Source organism: Leucopleurus acutus, assembly GCF_964270905.1.
Source record: "Leucopleurus acutus genome assembly, chromosome: 3".
In the NCBI taxonomy this organism is placed as follows: domain Eukaryota; kingdom Metazoa; phylum Chordata; class Mammalia; order Artiodactyla; family Delphinidae; genus Leucopleurus; species Leucopleurus acutus.
In genome coordinates this window covers 99,793,527-99,812,652 of record NC_139145.1, presented here as the reverse complement: position 1 = coordinate 99,812,652, position 19,126 = coordinate 99,793,527, and the positions used below count along the sequence as shown (strand labels likewise).

General features: G+C 37.1%; 1 protein-coding gene across 6 annotated transcripts in view; it reads right to left on the bottom strand.

The window, feature by feature from the left end:
• Nucleotides 1-19,126, bottom strand: part of MCTP1 (multiple C2 and transmembrane domain containing 1) — a gene marked incomplete at its 5' end in the record, with an annotated part of 535,475 nt that overhangs the window by 350,328 nt on the left and 166,021 nt on the right. For 2 of the 6 annotated variants that reach the window (XM_082836439.1, XM_082836440.1), the window contains one exon: nt 7,162-7,296. The exons of the other annotated variants lie outside the window; for them this stretch is intronic. In XM_082836439.1, coding sequence (XP_082692565.1) covers nt 7,162-7,218 — 57 coding nt within the window. Of the gene's footprint in view, nt 1-7,161; nt 7,297-19,126 lie in introns of those variants that run through there. 6 annotated transcript variants of the gene reach the window in all.

Genomic DNA, 19,126 nt, shown 5'->3' with positions numbered 1-19,126 from the left:
GAAATTTCAGAATTGATTTCAATATTCACAGCAACCACTGAACTGAAAATTAAAAGAAAAATTAAAATAATACAAGAATCCTATCCTATAATAATTCCTAGTCTTTGGAAAATGCGAGAGGCGCTACAGGATGAATCCTTCACTTGAGGGATGCTGAACCTGAGGGCCAGACTCTATGATGTAGAATGCAGGTCTACTGTTGGCCAGGTTAACACTTTCCACTGATTGCTGACTTGGAACATGCTATTTCTAAGGTAGGAAAATCACCTCCAGAAAACAGCCACAGGAATCAAATGCATTTCAAATAACACAAGGCACCTGTACACCAAAAAATAGAACACCCTTGAACAGTGAACATATGCTATTGTGTTTAGGACCAGGCAGAAGAAAATCCATCCAAAAATTTTTTGATGATTGGGACTTTTATTCTTTTCTTTTGTTTTTAATGACTGCTTTGGGTCAAGGACAAATGCGTAAATTTCACAACAGATTGCTCCCACTGTCTAAAACTTGTATATATTTTATTTTTGATCAAATGTTTGTAGAGCAGTTTTCTCTGCGTTTTCCCCCACCGGAAAACTTGAAACAATAACCACCTTGATACCCTCTCTCAAAATTTACAGCATTTCCTAACCCAAGCCCTTAGTCACCATCCTCATTTTGGAAACCATCCTTTACAACTGACTGATTATGCCAAATAAACTTTGGTTCTCAGGCCTCTTATTTGAGCTCTCTAACGAAATTTTGTGGAAAAACAAAGCTTCTGTTCCAAGATGGAAAGAAGTCTATACTTTTGTAAATAAGCATTTTTAAATGATTTTTAAAATACCTTTCTTTTCTTTGATATGCTGCTTCAATTGTTCTTCTGAATCTTTATTGTTTCCCCCAAGAAATTTTAAAATAGTCAAACTTTGACAATTCCTATTAATTTTAGGTATTCACATTTATTTTGACCTTTTAATTTTATTACTTAATTTCTCTCTCTGCATATGTATAATGTATATTAATTATATACGTATATATCTGCTTTAATTTAGCTTTTGAATCAAGGGAGTAAAGCAATTATGGTTCCTAAGCGTAATTAAAGAATCTCTAATATGATACAGTGGGAAAGGTCTGTGGCAAAAAATGACTTATAGGCATGTCAGTTTCACACTGAAAACCAACAGATGATGAACTATGAGATGAACTGAGGTAAATCCTTTTACATCTCATACTTCATTCCCTTGTGCCCACAAGCTCAGTAACAGTCTGGTCCCAATCCAGTCTCAGGTACATGAGTCATGACTCGAAGCAGATCTGGATATGCCCCAGTTTATCCCTATCATCCATTCATGTGTCCATCCAGCCATCTTGCCAGAAAGCCTTACTGAGGCTCTACTCTGTGTTAGGCACTGTGCTAGCACTGAGGGTATAAAACATCGTGAAGCAAGTTCTTGTTTGTGAGACCTAAGGAAACAAGAAGGTTTGAAAATTACCTAAGAACTTCAAGCATAATTTGTGGACTCTCTGGAGAAGGCAGATCGAAATGGATCTAGTCACACAACAGACCTAAAATCCTTCTACCATTCATTCAGTGTGCTCCTTCCCCCAAATGACTTTCATCAGGAAATGTTTAGGGAGTGTACAAAGAAAAGGAGACATGACATTAATCCTCCCTCAAAACATACAAATTCCCAAAAGTTTTCCTAGGACTGACTGTTGACTATGTGTACATCGAGAGCTGTTTTTCTCTCTCTCTCAAAAAAAGGAAATCTTTTCACATCACCAAAGACTACGATCACCTAGGAGAACTCAGTTATGTCTGCTCATTCCGGATGCATTTCGCATTATTACTAGCCTCATTCTACATGAATTCTCAAATAAGTTCCATTTATTTCTGGCTCATAAAGGCCTGGGTTTCACTACAAATGAGAATGTTTGAGTCCTGAAGATGATTAAATGTAGTAACATTTAAGATATTTCTTTTCCTCTCTGTAGCACTTTATAGGAGTCACTTCATATTACTGGGATCAAGGGATTCAAACTGGGGGCGGCACGGAATGTAGTTAAGAATCTTGGCTTTGAAGTCTGACTACCTAGGTTCAACTCTGATCATTCTACTACCATTTGTGTGATGTTGGGATAAGTCACTTAATTTACGCTTCAGTTTCCTCATCTGTGAAAAGGGAACAATAATAATAGTGCCCAAATTTCATAAGGTAGTTTTAAGAAATAAATTAGACAGTTCATTAAAAGAGACAGTATTATACAATCTGATTTACATGTTAGCCATTATTATTATTTTCATCTTGGAGAGAAACACTCACGGAGTGAGGGATTTGGAATCTGGTTTGTTATATTTGGGTATGCTGTAAATTGTCATGAATAACTATTACTAATCCATCCCACTAGTGAAATGACTCAAGTAAAGGGAGACCAAGTGACTAATTTGAGTACCTCTACTAAATTAAGATGGAATTAAAACCCAACAAAGCATTTCCAAAGCTTTCCTACTTGGGTTTCTCTCAAGGGGGTATTCATTACCAGCCTTGGCACTTATACCAATGGCACATCTATGGACTCTGCAACTGAGTTGAAAGTGCTTCACCCACCTTGACGTTCATAGGGTTATTAACCAATATTTACGAAGTACCTGCAGGATGTGTGGGATGGTCGTCTAGCACGAAAAAGTTGTCTTCTCAACTTTGTAGATTGGAAAACAAAATCAAAAGAAGACATGGGGGGCTTCCCTGGTGGCGCAGTGGTTGAGAGTCCGCCTGCCGATGCAGGGGACACGGGCTCGTGCCCCGGTCCGGGAGGATCCCACATGCCGCGGAGCGGCTGGGCCCGTGAGCCATGGCCGCTGAGCCTGCGCGTCCGGAGCCTGTGCTCCGCGACGGGAGAGGCCCCAACAGTGAGAGGCCCGCGTACCACACACACAAAAAAGAAGTCACGGGCTTCCCTGTCAGCTCCAAAACCACAGGAGGGGTCAAGAGTACAAAGAAATACTGCTTCTCCCACCACCCATCCTGTAGCCCAGATCTCTGTCCCTCAGACTACACACAATCTCACTGCACTTACATTTAGCAAAGTTTTTAAACTATTTATCTCATCTGTTTTCCTTTATCTCCTAATAGTTATAAAGCAGATTCATGTAGTCCTTGGAATCAAAGTTAACATGAATTTTATTACAAAGCAGGGCTAGAATTTATTCATGAGATAGGATGATGTTAAATTTCACTTATTTATTGAAGCTATAAATTGGAGCACAGCAAATGAAGATACGGTATATACCTTTCACAAGAGTTACATTTTTTATTAAAGGAAATGGTAACCATACTTTGAATTCTTAGGAGTAAGATATAACCCTTATTAATACCACCAACACACCAAAAATCCTTTTAATTTACCTGCCTTCTAATTTTAGTGTTAAGAGGCTTTAAAGAAAAATTTTCTTTATGAATCTAATTTGTTCATTAGTATAGTAGGCTATATGTCATTAACTTTTATAATTATTAAAGGTCATGGTTCTCCCGTCTCATCTCTCTGAAAAATAGTGTTCCATAAAAATAAAATAGCCAGGTCAATTCTAACAGAAATGGTTGTAAGTTAATTTGTTTTTTTTAATTTTCCTAATCTCTTTTTAAGGGTAAGTTTTTGGGGAATCTCTTTTTTCTAGCTACTTTCAACAAGCATCAAAACAATCTATGATGCTAACTATAATTTTAAAAGCTACAAAATCTACCCCCATTCATTATGCACATTTACTCTTATGATTCAACTCCGCAGAGTAAGGGCTTGGACACTTCTACTGTGGCAATAGCTAAGAGATTCCAAGAGTCACATGCTATAGTTTGATAATCACTCCACAAATCCATGCTCCATTAAGCTAGATCCAATGCGGATTCTCAGCCCACAAAACCTGTAGACAGGGCAATATGTCTTCTCTGAAACATTCTCAGGGGATATAGTTTCCTATAAGGATGTTCATCAATACTGAAAATAGTATTTATCTTTTAAAAAACTCTTTACAGTAGGAAACAGCTAATCTTCTGATCAATTTCTAGCTAACCTGGGAGAAAAAAAAAAATCCAGGTTTAGATACTAGCTGAGTGAAGTTAAGCACCTTCCTTAAGCATTCTGGACCTCAATTCTCTTCTTTGTGAAATAAGAAGATATGAGATGACATCTAAGTTCCCTTCCAAATATGTAATTCTGTATATCTTACCTGGTGATAGTGATATTTATAAGCTCTGTGGAGTTCACAAGCACTGTCACACAACAGTCTTGTGTGATCTTCATAACTGATTTTCAGAAGTAGGTAGGGGAGTGATCACTGTGTATTTTACCCAGTGAGTGTGCTGCTTTTGATATCCAGTAGGATTCACTAGGGACCCTAGATCTAAAGCATAATCCAGAAAGATTTAGTTTTCAGGAGTCAGAAAGACTACTTTATAAAATAATTTCTTCCTACTCTGTAGTTCCTCATCATGAACCCTTCAAACAAAGCCTCACTTAAAAGAAAAATATTTAAAAAGGGAAAAAAAAGTCATGTTATGTGCTTCTGCTGATGCTGCCCCTAACTGCGTGTTGATTTTAGGTTGAAGATAAAATGTAATCGCCACTTGATAAATATCTTTTGAGTGAGGATGAGCTTCCTCCAGCTATTTGAAGTTTTTAACAGCACTTGAGGCTTAGGTAAAATTGGGTTTTTATTTTTCTTTTTGCAGCTTACCTTTGCATACTATTTTTATATAGGTTGGAAATTAACAAGTAAAATAGTTTACAAAAAGAGAGAAAAAGGAGACCCTTACTACTAAAAATAAGTATTCTGAATCCAGAGTGGAATTCTGAGTATCTCTGATGTCTTGCCAGTACCTTTACTTCAAGAAGACACAAAAACAATTCCTCAAAAATACGTATAAAACTTTACAGTTAGGGCTTCGCTGGTGGCGCACTAGTTAAGAATCCGTGTGCCAATGCAGGGAACATGGGTTCGAGCCCTGGTCCGGGAAGATCCCACATGCTGCGGAGCAACCTGTGAGCCACAACTACTGAGCCCGTGCTCTAGAGCTCATGCTCCACAACAAGAAAAGCCACTGCAATGAGAAGCCCGCGCACCGCAACAAAGAGCAGCCCCGGCTCGCTGCAACTAGAAAGCTCGTGCGCAGCAATGGAGACCCAACACAGCCATAAATAAATAAATAAACTTTACAGTTAATAAAATACTACAACAGATGTGATATTTCATCTTTGCAACAATTCTGTAAGGTAGATAAGCTTGTCCCAACCAAGCTCCCAATTATTCTTCATCTCAGAGGTCAAGGAATTTCTTGAATAACTGAAATCTAAAAGACTCATTTTTGTCATTATATTTAACCTCTTCCTGACCTCATTTCTCATCAAAACCATCATGAGAGGTGAGAAATAAAAGCAGTACACTATTTGGTCTGCTCACTTTCCTTCTCTCTCCCTGCCCATTGCCCACACTCCTCCTGGAAGTGCAAAGAAGCAAGAAAACAGCCAAAGGATGGGGAAAACAGAAAGAAAGGAGGAGAAACAATAAGCTAATCAGGTAGCTACCAGTTGGCTGTACAATGTCATAAAAAAAAAAAAACACTTTTTTTGTCATAAAAAAAAGTCTACAATTGAAACAGAACATATTATCAAATCTTGATTTGACAACATTTTATCGGTCTGAGTTTTCGTATATAACAACAGTTTGGATGGCCATTATAATCCATACTTAAGAATCTGAAACAGTGCAAATTGCAATAAAATATGCTTTTGTCTTGATGTAGATGTATTACGTTCTTTTTATTGACATTTAATAATCCACACACAGCATAAGAAAAAACTCTCAGGCAGAATACTTAGCAGAGTTTTATACATATCAAGCATCAGGATATTCTATTCATAACATCTCGTATTCTCATCTTTTGGGATATGTGCCTTTTCACTATGCAAGGTCCCAAAGGCTCTCAAAGTGCTAAGTCATTTTCTTTAAAGTTTTTCTCTTCTAATTCAGAATATTGCCTTCAAATATGTTTGGAAGTTGAACTAATTTTAATTTCCCCTTCACAAAAGAGGAAAACTACATGCCTTCCCTTTAACCTTTGTAAAACTTGAGTTATTGAGTATATATCTAATGGAAAATAATCTCCAAGCTGTATTAGAATCTAGCAATTTTGTAGTGGGCATAATTTTGAATAGAAATGAAACGATCTCTAAGCATGATAGTGGTTCAATTGAGAAAAAGTATCGTAATGCCAACTGTCCTTAAACATACAAAACCCCTCAATTCAGCAACGTCTCACAAATTCACAGCTATAGCTCTCACAATCAAATTAACCTTTTCTACCTCAAAAGAATTCAAAGGACTTAAATATGATTGTCCAAAGTGATGTGACACCAGACACACCTTTAGCTCTGATCTGATGTCATTTCTTTAATCAATAAAAACCAAGACAACATTCCTGTCTTCCACCCCAACCTTTCTGCAGCAAGCTTCGAGAATTTGAGAAGCAAACCTCTTGTTCACTTCTCTATCCACAGATTTCTCCATCCATACAACGTATATGTGTCGCCAACAAAAACTGAGGAAATGAACTTGTGACAAACTCATACACATTTTGAAACAAACAGAGCCAAAGTTTAAAAATATGATGGCCTTTCACTTAAAATAAAAAGCCTAAGCAAGAGGTGCTACTTTTCAACTTTCAACTTTTTCTAAAAATTACTAAGACTTTTTTTGTAATGGAGAAACATAGTTGTTGAGCTATGATTATTTAGAATAAAAATCCAAGTATAATCATATGAATTTTATGCATTCACGTTTCACCTTTAACCAAGACATAAGAGTAGCAAAAAGAAAAAAATAATTCTGGTACAACTTAATCCTTAAGAAAAAAACAACTAAAACAACACAAAGCTACTATAATCTTTCCACATCTCGGGCACTATATTTTTCATTAAAAACTATCATACAAGCAATATCAATCTAATAAGTATCTCACAAATGGATTGTACCATACATTTAAAATTATCTGCATGAGAATCTCAAAGCCGCTGTCAAGACCCTGTGAGAAGGCATTTTCTGAGGCATGATCACATACTACAACTGCCACATTAATTCAAGGCTGCCACAATACAATGAGTGAACCAAAATATAACACTTACCTTATTATAAATAACTGGCAAATTACAGACACTTTTCAGCTTGCAGCTATATAGCATAGCTGATTAGAAACAAACAAAACATCTTTCACTCCAGTGACAGAACTGCATCTTCAGACTTGGCTTTCTTTACTGAATCCCGGCAAGAGAGGCTGTTCTCCTCCAAGGGCTAGTAGCAGCCTCTTCGCAGATAGCACTTGCTGCTCTGAACGGCAGCGACTTAGAATGAAAGTAAGAGGAACCCGTGATGTTTAAACACGGTTGCTTCACATTCACAGGATATGACTCAACTCTCTCTCAAATCAGTAGGGACACAGTTTCCCCTCATAAAACTTAGATTGCGTAACAAACATCACATTCGGGGGTCTCAAATGTTTACAAACTAAAACTGAAAATTTTCAGCCGCTAAATCATACGTGCATTTTTAGTCAACTTCTTCCCTGTGGCACCAGTCGCAAATGGAAATTCGAATAATAGCATGGCACAAAGAAAAACTACCCTGCTTGCTCTCCACAGTGAATCAGTATAATGTTATTAAATGTGTGTGAACTTGCCAAAATCCCTCTGACAGAGATACAAAAAGAGGCACACTAAAGTCACTAATGTTCCATCAGTGCAAACACAGTGTAGGATAAAACTCTATTTTAACATGCAAGAAGTAGCAATTCCACAAAACACAATAGAATCTTCTTCACTAAGTAGAGAATGGAAATAGATCTTCGTGGTTTGCTGTCGCTGATTCCCACAGAAATCCTGTCCTACGCTGTCATTACCGTGTGATGCGAGCTCTACCTACCTCTCCAACTCAGAGCCTTCCTTTATCTGTTTCGTGAACATTTCTAAAGAAACATGACTAATGACACAACTTCTCTAGTAACTGCGGCAATTTTCTGTGCTTTTCCCACCACCCAATACCTCTTAACTCTGAGCTGTACTAAGCTTAATCACACATTGAATTATTATGTTTGGACACCTCAGTCAATAAACATTATAGACATAGACCCTTGGAGAAAAATCTACTACATAAATTCCGCTGCCATCACCAACAGCAAGGACAAAAAAATGAAAACACACATGTCAATCGCAGCAAATACACTGAAACCATCTAGACCAGGACTGTTCAGTAGACGTATAAGGTGAGCCACATATGTAATCTTAAACATTTTAGTCATCACATTAAAAAAGGGAAAAGAAACATGTAAACTTAATTTTAATAATGTTTATCCTTATATATCTAAAATATTATCATTTCAACCTAGAATCAATATAAAATTAATTAAATATTTTATAATTGTTGTACTAGCCTTGGAAAGCTAATGTGTATTTTACATTTATACTACATTTTAGTTTGAACTAGCTGCATTTGAGTACTCAATGGCCAATACATGGCTAGTGGCTACCATATTGCTTCAGCATAGGTCTAGAGTTTTGGGTTCATTCTTAGTCCTCAGCTGCAGTTCAAATGCTCTCTCTTCAGAGAAGGCTTCCCTTACCACCTTGCCTGCAACGACCTTCTCCAATTACTTTGCATCTCATGATCCTTTACATTTCCTTCACAGCCTGGAATTTTCTTCTTTATTTGTTTGTTTACTTATTTATAGTCTGTGGGCCCTAACAAGAAGGTAAGAAAGCTGAGGGATCTTGTTGTGGTCAGTATTTCATCCCCAGCCCCTGGCATGGTGATCAGTCCATAGCAAAATTTAATAAACATTGTTTAATAAATGAATAAATAAAATACAGAATTTGTATTATGGATTGGCAAATAGTAGAATATTAAGAAATGTGATTTAAGACCAAGTATCTATCATGTTGTTGATACAATCTATCATTGTCACTGAATATTTAGCAAATATATTGGGTAACACTTTCCTAAATTGAAAAACTATCTCTTTTTCATAATGTTAATGATCCTCAATCTATAACATGCTTTCTTTTCACACACAATATTATATAGAAACAATATACTTGTTTCATTACTCTAGCCAAGATTTTGAAAGATACTTATAAGAATCCTTTGGTCCTTATGACATAAATCTAGATACCATTAGTAAATCTATTTATCTGCTACTCACAAAAACATAAAATATTATCTATAAGACGTTTGTAGTGACAATTATATATTTGCCTGAGCAGCAACGTGCCTCCTCCTTCTACTAGTATCATAATCCTGATTTTTATCTAGCAAATCACCTATTTCTCCCTCCCTCTCAATCCATGTGGTTTACATCATGCTGACCTAGCCCCAGAAGTGGGCATGTGACCCAGGCCTGACCGACCACAGCGCTGCAGTGATAGGGTCAAGGATGGGCACATGATCCAAGCTGGTCCAGTGAGAGGCAACCCTTACACTTTTGCTGACATTGGGAGAGAGGCTGTAATGTTTGTAGAACGTAAGTCTGGAACTGCTGTTTGACATATTTGCTACCACATGAAGTGAGGCTGTCTGAAAATGAGGCCAACCAAGAAAAAGCCAGAGTCGAAGATGAGAAAGGCAGATTCTGGACAACACTACTGTAGTTCCTAGATCTGGCCATTCAGTAAGTCACATCTGCCCTCTGCTGTAATGATGGATGTACTAGAATATTCACTGCAGAGTTTTTTATAATAGTAAAAAACTGGAAACTTTGCAATGGGCCATGCACAATGGAATAGTTAAATAAATAATGAGTTATCTATACTAAGGAATATTATGTAGCTAATAAAAACACAGGCTATCTAGATACACTGACACGCAAAGCTCCCTAAAAGACATTACATGGAAATAACATGTTGCAGAAAAATACATTATCCCAGTTCTGGGTACATGAATTTTTATATACAAAGTCATAGAAAAGGACCTGGATGAGTGCACACCAATTGTGGACAAATGGTTATGTCTGGGAAAGAGATTCAAAATAAGAGGGTGATGGGGGACAAGGAGAGAGCCAATCATTTTCCTTAGTTTATTGCTATTGCATAAATCTCCAACATTTTTTATTTGTAGACTTGCGGTACGCGGGCCTCTCACTGTTGTGGCCTCTCCCAACGCGGAGCGCAGGCTCCAGAAGCACAGGCTCAGCGGCCATGGCTCACAGGCCCAGTCGCTCCGCGGCATGTGGGATCTTCCCGGACCGGGGCACGAACCCGTGTCCCCCGCATCGGCAGGCGGACTCTCAACCACTGCGCCACCAGGGAAGCCCCTGCATAAATCTCATAAAATGAAATGAATTTGTATACTCCTTAGGTAATCTGAAAAGAACATGCTACTCTTTAAAATAAAATAACAGGGCTTCATATCAACAGCCAAATATTTATAATAATAATCTTTATATTAATTTAGATAGTCTTGGATCACAGTAAATAAACTGGCCTATCAACAGCTCACTGAAAGGCTTCTGGTCTCTGAACTGGGCACAACTGCTTTCCTAATTAACATAAAATCTAAACCTTTATTGTTTTTTTTGGCTTGATCTAGTCCTCAGAAATCTTCACATTATCTTAGGTACCGCCTCCTGCTTTTATATTGCCCTAGATTTCCACAGTATTCCCTCCTTAAAAATCACACAGCTGAAGATGCTCAGAGTGTGAGACAGGAGTCAGGGCCCTTTTGATGCTTAGTAAAGCTGAGCAGAATTGGAATTTACACAGTGCTGACACACTGATGTGTTTGTTAACAGTGAGTACTGCTCTATTTTATTCTCAAAGCCCATTTATCCTGGTAACTTAAACCTCCTACAGAGTCTGATGGCCTTCTCCTTCCATTATCCTTGCCTCCAATGAAAATCTTAACATTATGCCAAACTTGCTTCAGATTTCCTGGAAGAAATAAAACATAACAGATACAATGGAAGCCACCACATGCCCCTGCCTATTCTATCTCCTTCCATTCCCTCTTAAGGTAAACACTCTATAGGATTATCTTTCATCATCCCCATACAACTTTTTATATTTTATTAAATACGTGTTTATCCATAAAGAAGACACTGATTTGCATGTTTTAAGTTTCATAAAATGGTATCATGGTATATAGATGCTTTGGGTTTTTTTTTTGTTTTTTTTTTTTGCATAGCATTACCTTGAGGTTTCGTGTAGTTCTACATAGTTTATTCTTTTCAACTGCTATATAGCATCCCAATCCATGCATCCATTCCCCTGTTGGTGAACTTAGGTTGTCTTTAATTTATTGCTATTATTAAACTACCCTAAATTCTTGTACATGTGCAAGAATTTCTCTAAAGGTGAATAACAGGGGATAGAATTGTAGGGTTAAAGGATATACACAGCTTCACCTTTACTGGAAATTGCCAAACTGCATCCCAACATAATTAGACTAATTTACAATTCAACCAGCAGTGTATGAGAGTCTTCCTTGCACTAGATTCCGAGAAACAACATCCACAGTACTGATATTCCAGACTCTGACATTTTTGCCATTTGTTTGTGACTGGTATAGTATCTCAGTGTTTTAATTATGGTTTCCCTGATTACTACTGAAGTTGAGCATCTTATCTAATTATCATTGGGCTTTTCCCTATTGGGTTGTTTGTCTTTCTTTTACTTATTTTTGGGAAGGTCTTTCTATATTACAGTTCAGCTCCTTTGTCAATTACATGAGCTATAGATTTCACCCTTCAGTGTGTGGTGTGTTTTATCATTGTTCACAATAGCTTTTGTGGTTTATTATTTTAAAATTTTATGTTTTTTTAATTTAAAACTTTATTTTTTCCAGTTATTTGTCTGTATTTCTTGAGTCAAAATTATGGTGAAAATTAAGTGTTCCTCAGTCATGATTCCTGAAGCATTTCCAAAAATAATGGCAGACCGCATATCTAGAGGATCTGAGATCTCCTATTTCCAATGAGTTCAGTTCATCAATTACTGAGTACTTGCTATGTGCCCCACACTGGGCACACACATGAAGCAATCCGTATCATCAAGAAATATGGAGTCTAATTGAGGAAAGAAAACTTAGGAGCAGATGACGAAGATGGTGAAATGGAGAAGTAACTCTGTGCCAGAGATTGTGCTAATTCATTACTTAATTTAGGACCGGTTTAAGTAAGATGGAGTAAATGTTATTGTAAGAGATATATACAAGATGCTATGAGGCAGAGAGAAGAGAATATGTTATTACCTTGCACCCCAAAGATTATTATTACCTTTTATAAAAGATTATATCAAGTAGTCAAATTTGAGGTAAAAGAGACCTGTGAGATACAGGAGGATTTACAACTGACATTTCTCTTTTCTCAAGAAAATCCATTTTCCCAAATAGGTCACTCATAAATCAATCCTAATTTATTTAGAAGATTAATAGGAATTAAGGGGCAGGTTATTTACCGGAAAAAAAATGCTTCCTTGGGAAGCTAATTCCTTTTTACGATCAGTAATCCAATTACATAATGACATGTTCTCCATTCATGAAAGTTAAAAAACAAAAAAGCCAGTAGTTCTTAGGAACCATAACAAATGGCAAATCTTCCTGTATCTGATTATTCATAATTTGTAATACTGAAGTTAAAAATAAGCTCTTGTTCCTTAAAGAAATTCCATGGTAAATACATCTATAAACAAAACATCCATATTTATCACTTTTGTAAATACAATGTTCATATTATGTTTCTTTCGGTGTAGGTAGTATCTAGAGCATTTTAAAAAGTATAGAATATGAAAGTACTTAATATTCTTCACCCAGGAGGAAGAAAGGACTTGAGCTAGAATTAGAGAAAGGTGGCCAGCAGCATCACATATTTCCTCTACAAAGATTAAGGGTATCCTACTTCCTTGAAGCTATCAGCTTTATACTTCAGTCTTCTATCACTGGAACCCTCTAGGACTTAAACTCAAATGTGTTTTCAATTTGTCACTTGGGGGTGACCGTAAAATGAATCTGGAAAAAAGAAAATGAGACTGCCCTTTGAGAATTAACCTTTGAAATAAAAATATAGTAGGTCAGAGCACATAGATAAATAAAGGCAAGTTTAATTGTCAGAATGAGACAAACTCAAACGCCTGAAGGCGTGTGCATTACCAGGAGGTAATGCATCAATGTCGTGCACCTGGTGGGGACCTGCATGAATGGACTGAATGGCAGTACTCCAGCCTCATCTACAGGGGACAGTCTGTACTCAGCTCCAGAGAGTTGACCCCATGTGGGAAGGGCCCAGGAAGGCTAGGTCTCTGGATTTTTCAAATATTTTTTCCATTTTTTCTGGTTATGTGAATACTCCTGATTTTTAAATCTTAGCCTCTATATAGTATGAGACAAACTAAAGCTTTTGAAGGTCAGATGTGCCCATGGAAAAGCCAGTCTTGGATCCTCAGACATGACAATAATCTATTAAACGTACTGATTCTGCCAGTAGAAAGACATGGTCCAGACAAGGAAATAGGTGCAAAGCGATCTCAGAAGCAAGCATAGGCCATGGCCATTCAAATGCTGGGCAAGGGTGCTCTGGGCTGGTGGAATGTCCCTTATTATTATAAACCTGCACTAATTCCATCACATCTATCAGTCTGAGAAAGAACTGTCTTCTGATTCCACGCTCACCAAACTACTTTCTGATTAGAATTTGGTACCCTGTTTACATGACTTTAGGGAGAACTTGCTGGAAATTTAAGGAATTTAAGGACAACTCAGCAGCTATGTCTCCCATTATAAATTAATAAGTTGGCAGCCTGGTTAGTGGTGGCCTGCCTACAGGCACAGAAAGGGCTGGGGGGGGGGACACGAGCCACCAGACCCCAGCAGTTTCGCTTCTCATTGTAAATGGAAACATTGGCATTCTGATTCTGTACATTAGTCATATGAGCTTTGTTAATATGAGCGCAGCTCTGGGGGACAAATGGGCTCTGGAACTGCTGATGAGTGTGGTTTCTAGGCCCACAAGGCTTTGCGCCAGACCATGGATAGTGGCAAATGCCCTAACACAAGTCCACCCTGCAAGGCCTCCTGGGAGCTTAAGTAATTTATTTTACAACCTCACTTACCCTCACTCTGCCCCCATGGCCATACCTTTCAAAGGATTCCTATCTGATTCTATGAAGGTCCAGAAGTGACCTACAAGTGTGAAGTGAAGAATCAAAGAGAAAACCCAATGAACACGGAGAGAATGCCCACAGAAATGACAATCATATCTGCAATCATCAGCGCTGGGAAGCAGATAGTGTGCTATGTGCTTGCTAAAGACCATTCCGTGTAATCCTCAGACACTCTGTGAAGCTAGTACTACTTTTGGCAATTATTTTACAAAGGAGGAAATGGAGGCTTAAGGAGTTTAAGTAAGCTGACCACATTTACACAGCTAACGAGTAGTGGAGTTGGGATTAGAATCCACACCTTTAAACACTACGCTCTTGTTGTCTGTATACTTTATTTCACTTCACTGTTTTTAACACCAAACATGCACTGTGTACTTATTATATGCCAGGCACCGTTCCAAGTACTTTACCAATATTAACTAATTTCTTCCTCATGATAACCTTAGGAAGTGGGCACTAAAATATCCTTATTCTGATAAGGAAACTGAGGCAAAGAGAAGTTATGTAACTTGCCCAAGATTACGCAGCCCGTAAGTGGCATAACCAGGATTAAAACATAGGCAGTCTGGCTCCAATGTCCACGCTTTCAGTCTTGCGCCACTCTTACAATGTTTCCTTGGAAGAAGTGATGAAGATTCAAATTTCAAATGTTAATTTCTACACTATTGTAAGTGCAATTTTTCAGGAGGATAGACAGAAACACAAGGGGAAAAATTTATGCCATATCATTTCTCTTTATTATATACCAATTAGAAAAACTGCAATTCTTCTATATTTGATAATTATGAAGCAAGTAACCACCATAAAATATTACAGGCCTAGATACAATTATTCTTAGGAGATATATCCAAGGAGGGTGACAAATTTAATTCTATACCTGTTTTTCCTCAGTATTGCAGAGGAAATTAAAGGAATACTTTTTATTTCTGCATTTATAAATTCTGGGAAGTAAAGACTGGAATACTTTTGAGAAATCTAAGATGAATCAAATATTCCAGAGTTTAATTTAAAGGTCATTTTCTCTTAGAAATTGAGGAAGCTTAATTTCAGAATAAAAGTGCATTGAACATAAAGAAATTGATGTGGATACATCCGACTTTAAACCACACTTTCTGTTAAACTGAAAATGGAACTTTCAGATCCATAAATTGCCAACTTTTATTAAAAATAATACTTTGGAATAGATTTGGTAAAAAATAACACCTTCTGACTCATGTAGTAAATGTGAAGGGGACATTTCTATTTAAATAGTGAGAAAAGGCCTTCATTGGTTCCTATGCCACCTAAACAATCCAATTTAGACCCTCCCAGACAGGGTCTACAAAGTTAACTCAATCCTGAATTCAGAAGATCTGTTTAAGTGTGGGATATGTTGCATTCCCCTACGGTCTCTGGTGTTTGATTAAGTTTATAAACTCTTTCCAGAAACTGTCATCTTGGGAGATAGAGCATGCTTCTGAACCAGTTCATAAACTGGCACTCAACAAAAAGAGACAATATCTGTAATGCTTTCTTTCTTTCAGTTCTCTCTTCTCTGAAACAGTCCAACCATCTTTGCTTACACAATTCACGTAGTCTGGTCATCAAAACATAGCTTACTCCCCTAGCAGTACTGCTTCCCTAGTTTTATACCTGAGAATTCTCAATACAACCCACACTCGGGCCCCTCTCCTGGGGCCCCTTCATATTTCTCTTCTCATTCTCTTGCTACTTCCATTCTTCCTTGCATTGTCTCCATTTCATAAAACCATTTTAGGAATTTTAAAGTCATTTTTGAGGCAACATTCCATGGTTGTTAAAAGAGTAGGTTTTAAAAATCTGACTACTTTATCAGGGCAGCACCAGTCTTGGAACTCCCCGGCCTCCACAGCCAGCCACCTGGCAACCCAGCCCTTCCCACCAGCAGGTCAGCAACAGCCCCAAGACCACCTCCCAGGGCTGTGGAGCCAGATGCACTGGGATTTGGCCCTGCCCACCAGCAGGTCAGCAGCCACTGCATAAGGCAGTCCTAGCAGCCAACCAGGCTGGGGGCCAGCCCTGCCTACCAGCACACTACAGCAGTCAGCCCTGACACAACAGAAAGGCCCACACAGCCCACATGGGTGGTACCTCTAAAGCATATAGAGCTGGTGACCAGAGGAGAATGTGCAACTGGACCCCACAGGACATCTCCTACATAAGGCCACTTCTCCCAGATGAGGAAATGTAAATGACCTACCTAATACATAGAGACAAGGCAGAGGATAAGGCAGAGAATCAGGCAAAATGGAGACAGAGCAATATGTTCCAAATGAAGTACCAAGACAAAACCTCAGAAAAACAAAACAAAACAAAACGAGGTGGAGATAAGCCACCTGGTTCATAAAGAGTTCCAGGTAATGATCAAAAAATTCTCAACAAAGAGAATATTTCAAGAGAAGAGATGAACACAGTGAGAAGTTTAACAAAAAGTTAGAAAATATAAAGAAGATCCAAACACAGCTGAAGAATACAATAACTTAAATAAAAAATACACTAGAAAGAATCAACAGTAGATTTGATGATAGAAAGGAATGGATCAGTGAACTGGAAGACTGAGTAGTGAAAATCATCCAAGCTGAACAGAAAAAAAAATTTTTTTTTAATGAGGATAGTTTGCAAGACCACTGGGACAACATAAAGTGCACAAGATTTGCATTATACTCCCGGAAGGAGTAGAGAGAGAGAAAGGAGCAGAGAACTTTTTTTTTTAAAATGTCTTTATTGGAGTATAATTGCTTTACAATGGTGTGTTAGTTTCTGCTTTATAACAAAGTGAATCAGCTATACATACAGAGAACTTATTGAATAATAGCTGAAAACCTCCCTAACTGGGGAAAGGAAACAGACATCTAGGATGCACACAGAGTCCCAAACAAGATGAACCCAAGGAATTTCACACCAAAACACGTTATAATTTAAATGGCAAAAATTAAAGATAAAGCGAGAATCTTAAAAACAGGAAAAGGAAAGCAACTAGTTATGTACAAGAGAATTTCCATAAGACAATCAGCTGACTTGTTAGCAGAAACTTTGCAGGCCAGAAGGAAGTGGCACAATATATCAAAGTGATGAAAGGAAAAAAATCTACAACTAAGAATACACCACCTGGCAAGGTTATCATTCAGATTTGAAGGAGAGATAAAGAGTTTTATAGATAAGCAAAAGCTAAAAGAGTTCAGCACCACTAAATCAGGTATTCAAGAAATGTTAAGGGGACTTCTCTAAGGAGAAAAGAAAACATCACAACTAGAAATATAAAAATTACAAAAGGAAAAATCTCATTGGTAAAGGCAAACATGCAGTAAAGGTAGTTGATCAACTGGTTAAAAGATAAAAATAGTAAATTCATCCATATCCACAATAAGTAGTTAAGGAATATACAAAACAAAGAGGTATAAAACATGATGTCAAAAACATTAAATATGGGGGTGATGAGTAAAAATACAGATTGTTAGAATGTGTTTGAACTTAAGAGATCATCAACTTAAAATAATCACTTATATAGAGAGGTATTATATATGAACTTAGTGGTAACCACAACCTAAAAATCTAGAATCGATACACACAAAAAAGAGAAAGGAGTCCAAATGTAACACTAAAGATGGTTATTAAATCACAAGTGAAGAGAGGAAAAGAAGAACAAAGGAAAAAAAAGAACTACAGAACACCCAGAATACAATTAATAAAATGGCAACAAGTACATACCTATCAATAATTACTTTAAATGTAAGTAGACTAAATGCTCCATTCAAAAGACATAAAGTGGCTGAATGGGTAAAAATCCAAGACCCATATATATGCTGCTTACAAGAGACTCACTTCTAATCTAAAGACACACAGACTGAAAGTGAGGAGATGGAAAAATGTCTTCCATGTAAATGGAATGAAAGGAAATCTGGGGTATTAATATCAATATCAGACAAAAGAGACTTTAAAACAAACACCGTAACAAGAGGCAAAGAAGGACATTACATAATGATCAAGGGACCAATCCAAGAAGAAGGTATAACAACTGTAAATATATATGCATCCAACATAGGAGCATCTAAATACATAAAGTAAATATTAACAGACATAAGGAAGAAATTGACAGTAAAACAATAATAGTAGGGGACTTTAACACCTCACTTGTATGACAGACCATCCAGACAGAAAATCAACCAGGAAACACTGACCTTAAACAACACATTAGATCAGATGGACTTAATAAATATATATTTATATTTCATGCAAAGGCAGCAGAATACACACTCTTTTCAAATGCACATGGAAAATTCTCTAGGGTAGATCACATGCTAGGACATGAAACAAGTCTCAATAATTTAAGAAGACTGAAATCATATCAAGCATCTTTTATAACCACAGGTATGAGGCTAGAAACCAACTACAAGAAAAAAAACTACAAATAACACAAACAACTGAAGGCTAACCAATATGCTATTAAATAACCCATGGGTCAGGGAATAAATCAAAGAGGAAATAAAAAAAATATCTGGAGACAAATGAAAATAAAAACACAATGGTCCAAAATCTATGGGATGTAGCAAGAACAGTTCTAAGAGGGAAGTTTACAGTGATATAAGCCTACCTCAGGAAAAAAGACAAATGTTAAATAAACAATCTAAACTTACACCTAAAGAAACTAGAAAAAAGAAGAACAAAAGCCAAAGCTAGTAGAAGGAAAGAAATCATAAAGAACTAAATAAAATAGAGATTTAAAAAAAAAAAAAGATCAATGAAACTAAGAGTTGGTTCTTTGAAAAGATAAGCAAAATTGGTATATCATAAGCCAGATTCATCCAGAAAAAAAGAGAGAGGACCCCGATAAATAAAATCAGAAATGAAAGAAGAAAAGTTACAACCAACCACAGAAATAGAGGGATCATAAGAGATTACTGTGAACGATTACCCACCAACACAGTGGACA